General features: G+C 38.0%; 1 protein-coding gene across 1 annotated transcript in view; it reads left to right on the top strand.

Annotated features, from left to right (window-relative positions):
* edil3a (EGF-like repeats and discoidin I-like domains 3a) overlaps nucleotides 1–12240 on the top strand; it is a 117921-nt gene extending 105681 nt beyond the window's left edge. Inside the window, exon 7 of the mRNA XM_057328961.1 lies at nucleotides 10929–12240. Within this exon, the coding sequence (XP_057184944.1) occupies nucleotides 10929–11078 (150 nt within the window). The 3' untranslated portion in view covers nucleotides 11079–12240. The remainder of the gene's footprint in view (nucleotides 1–10928) is intronic.
* Nucleotides 12241–12747: the final 507 nt, after the last annotated feature.

Genomic DNA, 12747 nt, shown 5'->3' with positions numbered 1-12747 from the left:
TCAACAAAAGCTAGACCAATACCTGTTGAGAGAAAGAGAGTGGGTTAGTGTTTTTTCTATTTTATTTGTCTGTCAAGTATTCACAGAAGAGATGGGTTTTAAGTAGTTTTTTGTTGTGAGAGAGATGTGGTTGACCGGACTGAGTTAGGAAGAATGTTCCACCAGGAAGAAGTTGTGAAGAAGAATGAGCGGGAAAGCGATTTACTGCCCTTATGAGAAGGCAGTACAAGCAACGCTAGTTTGCTGAACGCAGGGTTCTTGATGGGGTGTAGGAGTGTAGGAGGGTGTGAAAGTATGCCAGTGCAGATCCAGTGATAGTCCTGTAGGCAAGCATTAGTAACTTGAATCCGATACGGGCTTCAACCGGTAGCCAGTGGAGAGAGATGAAAAGGGGTGTCACATGAGCCCTTTTGGGCTGTTGGAAGACGAGGCGTGCTGCTGCGTTCTGAACCAGCTGGAGTGGTTTGATAGCCTTTGCAGGAAGACCAGCAAGGAGAGCATTGCAGTAGTCCAACCTTGAGATTACCAGGGCCTGGACAAGGAGTTGTGCCGCATGCTCAGTGAGATAGGGTCTAACCTTTCTAATGTTGAATAAGGCATATCAGCATGACCGTTGTAGAGAATTTAGCATAAGCCAAATGGTCGGAGTCTTTGAAAGAAGAGCCATAAACCCCCTCCAACCCCCTTTCTCCTGGTTTCTTGATATCAACCTCAAAAGACCGGAGTCAAAACCTAGCTCAAGGGGTCTGGACTTGAGTTGGTGCTCTCACCGAAAGCGCCATCAACCCCCTTTTTGTTTCTCTGTGGGATATTTTATGACCCCTAAACTTCAAAGCAGAGGGGAGAAGTCTCTCTGTCTCATGTGAAACTTAACATATGAGGCTAACCAGAGAAACTTCTCTGACAAATAGGAACTTGTGTGATTCAACTGTCCTTTTCTATGAATATATCTAAATGTCTAGGTTATATGTTGTCGCTCTTGCCATTTTTAAATAATCTGTAATTGTTAAATAGGCAAGTTTAATTCAGGCTTGTTTGTATTCGTACCGCCGAATGAATCATGACTTGATGCACTTCAAACCTTAGCATATTTGATATATAAATGTTTGTCTTTACAATTCCTCTTTGTTTATATACATTGTGTGACCATAGAACATTCTCTTTTCATTATGTAATAATTTGGAATGGTATTTTGTAAAGTTGCCAGGAGGTCATAAAGATGCAAATAAGCTGTTGAGTGGACAAAGAACCTCTTCCCTGCTCAACTCTGATTAGTCGATTCAAACTCAGGTGGGCATGCCCTCTCATGAAGTTAAATATCGAGCATGCTCTGAAAAGACTCTCTTCCTCTCTTCTCTTCTGCTATACCTGCCTCCAAAACGTGTTTTGTGGCGTCTCTTCGGAGACTGCCCTTTTCCCCCCACTGGGGGAAAAGATGGAACAATAAACTTCTGCCACGTGGTTAAGACATGCGGCCAACCACGAGGCCCACAACTTTCGGCAGGACTGCCTTCTGAAACCTTTTGAACAATTCCATCTCTACAGATCTACCTCTCTCTCCCTCTCTCTCCCTCTCTCTCTCTCTCTCTCTCTCTCTCTCTCTCTCTCAGCGCTTCCTAGCGCATTTGTGTTCATGTATTTGTTTGTTTTATGCGATCGTCATTGTTTTTTTATCATGTAGAGTAGAGTTTAATAAACAACCATATATATTCATTTGTGATGGGTTTTCTGTATTCACGCTCACAAACTTGGTCCCTTTTACTGTGTTTCGATTTACGCTACCTTTGCTCTAAATCCTGTTTGGTAAAGTCACGTTACTTATGGCCATGAGATAATGTAAAGTATATAATATCATTGAGGCATTTGCTGGACGAATGCATACAAGTATTGTTATGCTTTATATTACTAATCAGAGACCGTAAAATATGTGTATTCGATCACGATTATTATACGTATTTTCCTTTGAGCTAAACTAATTCCTTGACTGAAATTGATGTTTTAAATAACTAATTTCACGGATATGATCTTGAAAGATCTGGTGGAGTACCATATTTGGTGAGCTTTACTCATCAATATAATAACGTTAGCTAAAACCGCTACACCGTGTTGCCTTTGCAATGTGATCATTGAAGGACAGCTGGTCATCAAATATGACTCCGAGGTTCCTGGCTGTTTTGGAAGGAGTGATTGTGGTTTTGCCAAGTTGGATGGTGAGATCGTGTTGCACCATGGGGTAGAGCTGTAATCGGGCCTTAAAAGTTAGGCCCGACAGTGCCCGAGCCCGACAGAATTCGGCCCGAGCCCGACAAGTACATTTCGATTGACAGCTTTTTAAAAGCCCGAACCCGTTTACAGCCCGACATTAGGCTATTCAAATGTGCGCACGCGCACAGCTTTTTGTCAAGAATGAATCATTTATACATGTTTTAACATAATTTATTAATGACTAACGTAGGCTATAGGCCACTTGGATGTTGGAACAAAGAAATAATTAAGTCCTCTGTAACATCGTAACATCTCACATATCCCACTGGCTCATTATTCTCATTATGCACATGGTCAAAACTTTTCCACACCTCAGACTTTGCTTTAGTTGCTGGTGCAACCAAAACGTAATCGCCAGAGGCAAGCCTCCGTTTCACCTCCTCAGCCAACCCGTTCTCACTCCCGACTCGTCACATATTTACGCTCAGTCAGCGCCCCACGGCGTCACATTTGAACGCGCAGAGTACCCCTTTGGCGTTGTTTTTCGACGAACAGGGAACTGCGTTGCTGTTTTCTAAATGCTCCAGACCGAGATGCGTGCAATTCTTAGCATTTCATAATTATTTATGGTTTTAATATTTTGTAGCACCTAACCCCAACCTCACCCTAAACCTAACCCTAACCACTTCTCAGCCATATAAAACACAACACGCGAATAAAAGTACAGTCACAGGTATTTATTACACAAACTGACCAAAAGCATTACAAAATAAAACAAACAACTTGTTTCGCATACCTTTTTGCACCAAAGCCTCACGATAACATTGCAATGGAGATGCCGTGCGTGTCCGTGAATACATGAACTCGGCTGAGGCTCCCATTCAAAAGATAAACCGGAACAGCTAGATGCAGTCGGTTGCGGGAGCCAATACCGTTTCACGTTCAAAGCCAACGAAATGACGCGATCGGACACGAGACACGGGAAAGCCAATGGCATCGAAGCTGACGTAACTTCCTCTGGCGGCAAATTTTGAACGTCGTTCTTCACTGGATTTGAGATTTACGGCGGACGGTGATCGCTTTCGCATCTGTTCCTCATACAAATCGATCGTTTCGCGTTGATACCCTTGAAATATCTGTATTTTTGAACGACATTGTGACTGCTTGTATTATGTGTTTTATATTACGATAAATAAACTGTTTTAAACATTCAATAAACATTACTTGCTCAAACTGTCTGAATAGTGTCATGTAAATGCAATTATCCTGGCCATTAAACTTAAATTAAACCCCGAAACATCATCATTGCAAATTATATCTAATATACATTTTCATAATGACGGTGAAATTCGCGTGCCCTTCACGTCGAAAAACGACGCCAAAGGGGTACCCTGCGCGTTCAAAAGTGATGCCGAAGGGCGCTGACCGAGTCGGGAGTGAGAATGTGTTGCAACCCTCAGCATCCATTTTTGCATCTTTGTCGCGCTAATCGGAACGCATCACATGACCGCTCATTTACCGCGCAAGCCCGAGCCCGTGTAAAATGATAGAAATTAAGCCCGAACCCGTCGGGTCACGTCGGGTCCGTCGGGTTCTGGCAAAGATCTTCAGCTCTACCATGGGGTGTGCCGGAAACACGAGTAGTTCTGTCTTGGCAGGGTTCAGCTGGAGGTGATGCTCTTTCATCCAAGCTGAGATGTCTTCTATTACAGTGGTAGCAGCTCGCATTTAAAGACTGTGCAGTCTTTAAATGATAATGAGTTACTGCGTTAACACACGCGTAATACTGCCATGGCAATCGTTTAGCTAAATAATATTTCTTGAACTCCTCCGCGGTTAGTTTCGTTTTAAACGTCTCAAATAATTCGTCCTGAGACTAAAAAATCCATCACAGCAAACAGCGCATCCTAGTAATGCGTTCACGTTATGCAGGTATACTTGTCTAAAATTGGATTTTAGCACTTGTCATTGGCAAGTTATACACACACAACATGAGAGCATAACTAGTATGGTCTGTTTGCTGTGACAGATTTCTTTTAGCCTAACGACAAATGATTTGAGACGTTTATAATAACATATAAATAGAAAGTAAGTTTAACACTGGCTTTGGATGTTCTATTTAGCCCGTGACTGACTTAGCTCCCTTTGCTATCATATGCTAATGTTATCCTCCTATATGTATGGTACATTTATGTCAATTCAGACTGTTGATGAATATTACTTACATCGGCAGCTTTGTCTCATTCAGTTGATCTCGATTCCTCTTGAGGAACAACTTTGAAGCAAATCCTGCTCATACTGTCCCAGGTTGATAAAGCACCCCAGCTTGAAGTGATTTGTGGAAACAAGCAGGTTTTACTTACGGTTTCTGAGGGATTTCCACTAAAAATAAAATAAATCCACTCCTGTCTCGTCTCTTCCGAGGTTGGGACTCTAAACAAAGACTTGTGTTCGTCTGTGCAGCCAACTACATTATATTTTGCATGTTGTCCACAAACTTTAGCCATGGTGTCACGTACACTGCTGTCGCTTGTGAAAACAACAATGGCGGCAGCGCCGTGGGTAGAATTGTGTAGATTAAGGGGCGGTAACATTATAATAAGAGCCTCCCTCTACGTCACGACAGGAGCGAAATCTGAACGGCTCGATTTCTCACATGCTTGCAGGGAAAGGCACACCAAAACAAAGAACTGGGTTCTTGTCTTTCATGTTTTTTGAGTTGGTAGATGCACTGGGGACCTGATTATAGAACTTAATCGCAGAAAAAGTCAGATTTTCATCCGATGAGCCTTTTAATGATATAGTTTACACTACACTAAAATAGCACAAATGTGAATATGGGAATTATGTGAAACAATTTACACTCAAAAAAGTGTAGTAAATTTTAAAGCTGTGAAATCAATGAAATATACTGTTTTAATTGTGTAAATGTAAGTAAAAAAATAAGTAAATCTGAGTAACTCAAATATTTCAAAGAATTCAGTGTATATTAAAACATCATTTGTTGATTTTTTTTTTTTCATTAAATAAACTTAAATGTATATATGAATAATAAATGTAAATTTTAGATAAATTAATTGTTGGATTTTTATCATTTTTTGAACATGTTCCACTAAAAAAAACAGTTAAATGATTATAAAAGATTTTATTAGGTTAACTAACAAGAAGTTAACACGTCTCTGAGTGACAGAAATTGCTTTCCTGCTGAGTCATACCATATTTCTAAAGAGCTCAGGGGAATTAGGACAACTGTTCCCATGGTTCTCTCACATCCGATCTATTGATAAACATTTGTTTGCTGTACAGCACAGCCTGTTCACTTCCTCTTATAGATAAGTTACTGAATGACAGAACAGTAAATAATAGGGAAGAAAATGAAAATAAATGTGTATTAAAAGAGATTGTGTCCTGTGATCCTTATTTTGACAAAGCAATGGTGTGAGATCACCCCAATGGGTAAATCATTTTGCCTGCAGATCTATACAGTACAGCCGTTATTTTTATGGACACCATCTGAAAAGGTAGAGAGAATGGGTACTAACTCCATCATTAGATAATAATGTAAAGATTGAGTGAGGTAGTGCAGTGCAGATCAGTGTTAGTTTTGACAGCAAATTTTGATTTAGTTTTAGTCATAGTCTTTTGACGAAAATGCAATTTAGTTTTAGTCACATTTTAGTCAACCCCATCATTTTAGTTTTAGTCTAGTTTTAGTCGACGAAATATGAAAAACATTTTAGTCGAATAAATATACATTATATTTAGTCTACTAAAATCTAAATGGTTTAAATCATTTACTTGGTGTAATTAAATGTTCCATACAAAGATTCAACTGTTTTGACATAATTTACTTCACCTTAGAATGAAATTAAACCAGGTCATTACCTTTATTTTTCAGAAAATTCCAGTAACTAGATATGCATTGTTGGAACGCAGAGTATTAGACCATGAACGACATGTTCCAGTTCGTTCAATTCCATTTGACTCAATTGACTCGTTAAGTAGGGCGTATTCATTCAGTTCATTCAACCAATGAAACGCTCTGACAGGGCTCACACTCAAAAGCTATTGGCTCATGGCATGCCTATTTGAAGAAAGAGCGCACTGTCTTTGCTTGAGACAGCAATGAATGAGAATAGCTTTCAAAAAGACATATTATATAAATTGTATTACATTTCTTTAGTCATGCAAACATGTTACATATTTGGTTGGAATGTACAGTTTGACTCACTTCATCACTTCTATAATCAGTAGAGGACAGCGCTGGTTTCTTTTGGCTGACTCTATGTTGCATTTCACGTTATGCAGCAGCTCGTGTTAAGTTAACATTGGCATATAAAACCTTTGAGCTTGCCTTCGTAATGTGTTTCGGGGTGACTCGCCTGCAGTCGCGCTTCAAGTTTGCGGCGTTTTACCGGCGATCGTGAAGAAAATAAGACGCTTTGTAACCCGCGTGGAGACACAGAATACATGTGTGTGCTTCCCCTTCTCCCAGAGACTTCTCTCTGCCGTTTATATGAGATAAGCAGCACATGCGCGCAAACTGATGTCCGCCAGGTGGGACAAGAATATTTTCGTCTCGTTTTTATTAGTTGACGAAAATGTCAGTATATTTTTATTACAGTTTTCGTTATAATGCATTCATTTTTATTTAGTTATCGTCTCGTTTTCGTCAGTGAAAACATGTCGTTAACGATTACTTTTCGTCATAGTTTTCGTTAACGAAATTAACACTGGTGCAGATGAGAAAACCGTGTATAAGACTACAGCATATAAGGAGTCTAATGCCAGTTGAAGGATAAATAAATATTACACCTTCAGACATTCATAGAGTGTACTTGGTCATGATATTATGGGCAGTCGTGGCCTAATGGTTAGAGACTCGGACTTGTAACCCAAACATTGCCGGTTTGAGCCTCAGTACCAGCAGGGATTATAGGTGGGGGGAGTGAATGATCAGCGCTCTCCTCCACCTTCAATACCACGGCTGAGGTGAGACCCTTGAGCAAGGCACCGATCCTCCCCAACTGCTCCCCGGGCGCCGCAGCAATGACTGCTCTGGGTGTGTGTTCACGGTGTGTGTGTTACTCGCTGCTTTGTGTGTGCACTTGGATGGGTTAAATGCAGAGCACAAATTCCGAGTATAGAACACCATACTTGGCCTCACATCACTTTCACTTTTCACTTTCATATTAATACTCTTGTGTATTATTAAATCCCTAGACAAGATAATATCTTAATGTTTCTTTTCAAATGTTTCTTTTAAAGTAAATATTTATTTAGTAAATAACATTTCAAAGAGTAAAACCTGTTACATATTGTATTACAGTTGTAAGTTAGGGTTATGATTGTCTATACTGTACATTATATACCACTATTTCCCTATCGCTAGACAAAATATACTGTATTTATTGTCTTAAAGTCTTACATATTGAAGTCTTATTTACAGTCTCGGGGGGTTCCTTTTTATAATTGATTTGGTGCTTTTTCTTATCTAAGTTCTTATATGATGAATTTACTTTGTTTTTTAAAATAAAGTAATAAAGCCTTAGGATATATCACCCACTATGATAAGCCCATTTGGTAGGGGTGTTGGAGAGCCAAGGTTCAAGAGTCACAGTTCACTACTGCACACACCACCTGCAATCACCACTGTAGACAACATAAGATGGACCATATTAATATCTTAGTTAATAATCTTGCCTCATGGTTGCCACAAGTTGTTATTGTTAACATTACTTAATGCACCACGAACTAACATGAATAGTTGTATTGACAACTAAAGTGTTAGCCAAATGTTTTGGGGGGAAATTTCCTTGTGAATTTTATTGGATTTTACATGTGATCTCATGTGGGTTACGCATGGGAATTTACATGGGATTTGTCACATAGGATCACATTTGTACATGTGAAATTCATGTGGCTTTCCTGTAAGGGTTGTGAAAAAAATATTCTAAAAAAATATTCTAAAAATGTTTGATTTCTGTAAGGCTTCTTTGCTAGAGTGCATATACAAATATATTATAATAATTAATAATAATAATTTGTTACATTTATATAGCGCTTTTCTAGACACTCAAAGGGCTTTACATGGAAGGGGGATCTCCTCAACCACCACCAATGTGCAGCATCCACCTGGATGATGCGACGGCAGCCATATTGCGCCAGAACGCCCACCACACACCATCTTATTGGTGGAGAGGAGACAGAGTTACGAAGCCAATTAGTTCATATGGGGATGATTAGGAGGCCATGATGTATACAGGCGAATTTGGCCAGGATGCCGGGATTACACCCCTACTCTTTTTTCGAAGGACATCCTGGGATTTTTAATGACCATAGAGAGTCAGGACCTCGGTTTAACATCTCATCCGAAGGATATTATGAGGTAAACATGCTAGGGTTCATTAATAAAAGAAAAATAATCTATATTTAAACTCTTTCACTTGGTCCTGGTCAAGTTGGTCGGCATTACATTTTACTTTGTCAGATTTTGTTCTGATATTTCAAATGGACCTGCAGCCTGATATAGCAAGTGAATCAAAAATGGAAAGCGCGCTCTTTTTCTTTTTTTCTTACTGTAGTTCTATAGTATATAAAACTGGTTGAAACAGTTAATTAACTTTTAAACTACCAATGAGCAGCATAAGAAAATAGTTTTATACACAAGAATTTGACAGAGGAAAAACATTTTGCGGTGTGGTGTGGCTTTTATTATAAGTGTGTGGGTTAAATTTTAATCATCAATTTTTTATCTGTGTCTAATTATCAGTCGGTCTCTGTCTGCCTGTCCATCTTTCTATCTATCGTATCTTGGATTTAGTTGCAACAGGCATGCTCAGATGTAATTCCCAGATCTCCCCACAGACAGCCTTGTTTTGTCATGCTCCAAAAGGACTTGAGAATGCCCTCCCACTTTGAGCATCACTCCGGGGATTTTCACACTGATTCATCTTCATATGAAGGGCCCACTTCAAAGGACATGTTTATGAATTGAGCAGTCTTGCAGATTGAAGAGCCTATGATGTGGTAAAGCATCCCTCCCTTGTGAACTCCAAAAGGCCCTTACCACCAAATAGAATATCTAAGATACCTGATGTGTCTACTTAGAAAATCTCCCATTTGTTTCTGCATGTCGTTCACTGCTCTCAAGATAACTTTATGTTCCAGAGTTTTGCAGTCATGAGCGGAGCAGCTCAGGGATTAGATTAAGCAGTAAACACCAGACAGAGATTTATGGGACGACTTAGAGACGGATTTGTTTTCCTTGCAGCTTTTATGCATAATCGTTCCAAATGTTTTTGGGTGCGCTGGGAGAGGAGGTAATTGAGAGTGATGTGTTTCTGTCATACCATCAGAGGGTACATGATAAGAGTGAGATGTCTTATTTGGTTACGGTCACAGGATATGTCACCGTTGACTGGAGTTTTAGCGATGCTTGGTGTTGCATGGAAAATTGAAATGGATAAGTACAATACTAGAGACATATGCTACGCTACACCTCTGTGTTACGCACTACTTCAGGGAAAATGGGGAAGCCAGTGGGGAATGGAACAGCATTAACATCTACTGTTGGTAATGTAATTAACCCTTGATGCCTTAACAGGTCAGTTATCCGAGTCTTAAATATTGAGAACTTAAGAGAATACTTTACTAAAATGGTTGCAGATATGCTCAAATGTTACGTTTATTTAGTTACAATATTGAGCCTCTGTCAGGTTTCTAAAACAGTTTTAAACACAAACATAAAAATGATAGTCAAAATTGAATAACTCTACTTAATGCCTATGTATTTATATGGCTACAGTATATAAATACATAAGTAAATGTATAAAAATACCTTTACAAGTATACAAACCATATTATAAGACCCCAGGGGAAAAACTTGGCATTGAAAGTTTTCTGTGCATGTATACTGTAGATTTATTGCAAACTTAGTTACAGAACGTATGTTGAGAAATTCAGTGAAGGAGTTCATGTTTTTGCTGCCCTTTTGCCTGATCAATATTTTATTACATTTTCCCCTTGCTTTGCCTAAGAGTACATCAACGATACAGTACTGTGCAAAAATCTTCAGCACATCAAATGCTTGGAATGTATACATATTAAAGCAAAGGGTATGAATAAATATCTTAAAATATGATTGCATCTAATGTACCTAAGATTTTTCTACAGTACAGACTCCACTGGCCTGAAAGTAGTTGAGTTGCAAAAAAACCCAAGATTAATTCCATGGAGAAGGGAACGCTGATTCAGAATGTAAAAGAAATAGTATGTGCCCAATCGTAATGTAATGTTTGTTACACTTTTCTTGAGAAATTCAGTCAGACATCTGGGAACTCAATGCTCTTATTGTTTGCTCTCTAATGATGAACTCTGTGCTGTCAGTTCTCTGAAACCTCAGTCACATAAAACTTGCCTTTGACACCCACGAAAAAACTCAGTTCACAACCTTTCTCTTTATTTTTCCTATTTGAGCTTTATTGGTTTCTAGTGTCTATTCAGCAACACAGTTATTTATAAATCATAAACTGTATTTGCCTATTCAGACTCTGTATTTTAAATTAGGTTTACAGTATAATACAAAGTCAAGTATTTGTCAAGTACACTTTTTTTCATTGGGAGGAAATGAAATGGAATTTACTGCAAATGTAGCATTTATTTGATTGGAAAGTAAAATAATTACAGGTTTAATTCTGATTTTTTTTTCTCCTTTCCAACAGGTCTTTCAGGGAAATTTTGATAACGACACCCACAGAAAGAATGTAATAGATCCACCCATCTATGCCAGATTCATCCGAATCCTTCCGTGGTCATGGTACGGAAGAATCACTTTGCGTGCAGAGTTACTGGGATGCACAGAGGAAGAATGAAGACCCTTTACATTTTTCCCTTCGGTACACTTTGGTCCATATTCAATATAAACTTTTCTTAAACATTAAATTTGAAATGGGTTTGATTATAATTGTTTTAATTTTTGTAATATGTCTTTTCTTTTTGTTTTCCTAATTAAGTGGGTTTTGGATCGATTATGTTTTTCATCTTTATCCTGTCCTGCTTTTTGTCCTTTTTGTGCCAATATTTTTTAAGGTGGGGTTTATTTCACTGTGGTTTAAGCAGTGGAACAATAGACAGTGGCTATTGGCAATAGCCACTGTACAGTGTCACTTTATACAAGAACAAAATATGAATGCAATGCTTCTTGGGCCATCAAACAATCAAAACACATGGGGAAAAACGAACATTAATATGTAAAATATGTTTCTACTTTCATTTTAACAGCAGGTCTGAATGAAGTTTAATCAAAGCCAACACTGGCATTCTTATGTAGACAAAAATATGATGGTATTATTGTAATATATGTAAAACGCAAAATAACTGCATGACGCATACATAACACTAGAAGTATAAGAAAGCAAGATGTATAAGTTCAGTTTTTCCAAATGAAGCATTTTTTCAATCATTTTAATTTTTATTTATCTTTTTCATCCGTGTCCCTGTTCTTTTCTAAAGAATGCATGTCCCATAATGTAATGACGTCCGATGAGCAAGAAATAGGAAAAAAAACATGACACTACAATACTGGAACCACCAATAAAATATAAACCTTAAAGCAACAATTAACACAAAAATGAAAATTCTGTCAGCATTTACTCGTCCTCCATGTTATTCGAAAAACATAAAAGGATAAATTCTTTGTTTATTTTGTCAATTCTCCTGCCTAACAACAGCTTTTGTGTTGTATGAATGAAAACAGTCTGTATGGTAAAAAAAGATCAGGATGAGTAAATTTGGGAAGGGGTTAACTGTCCATTTAGTAACTAGAAGTAAAGACAGTAAATAGGCAGATGTCTAAGGTGTTTTTATCAACACATTGTTTGTGTGAAATGTTCAGATATCCTTTTTTTCGGACGTTTATCTATTACTTACATATACTACTGTATTTAATTTTCTTGATTGTAAAAACCTCAGGTTAGATGTCATGCTTTTAAGTAGCCTACTTATACATACCAATAAATCTAACTGTTAAATGTTCAGATGCAACGTATCTTTAAAATATCCCACATTATATATAGTTACCACGAAATATAGTTATTCATTTAGGTTGATCACCATTGGATTGTGGATTTCACTGTAATGCATCATTTTATTTGCCAATGTAAAAGTTACATACAAATGAGATGGGTAAGGGAGGGGTTGTGTCATTATCTGTACAGTCTTCGGTGTGAAAATATGAAAAAATGAAGAAAAAAGTTTATGATGTCCAAAATGTGTTGACACGAATTCAGCATATATCATACACCAGTATCAGACATCACTTAACTTACCTGTATATTTTCTAACAATTAAATGTTGGCTTCATAAATTTATGTTCATAAGATTATATGGAGGTCAAATCAGTCATTACATTTCCCTGTGTCTGTGAGAGTCTTCTCTAACATTGTTCAGATGATGTGTGTGCTCATATACAGTTTTGTACAGACCTATTGAGGGTCTGAAAAATATAAGTTCCACAGGCACATTTTTAAAAACGAGTAATAT

The sequence above is a fragment of the Triplophysa rosa genome, linkage group LG2, assembly GCF_024868665.1.
Source record: "Triplophysa rosa linkage group LG2, Trosa_1v2, whole genome shotgun sequence".
NCBI lineage: Eukaryota > Metazoa > Chordata > Actinopteri > Cypriniformes > Nemacheilidae > Triplophysa > Triplophysa rosa.
The sequence above is the reverse complement of the archived record's forward strand: the minus strand, read 5'-3'. Positions and strand labels throughout refer to the sequence as shown.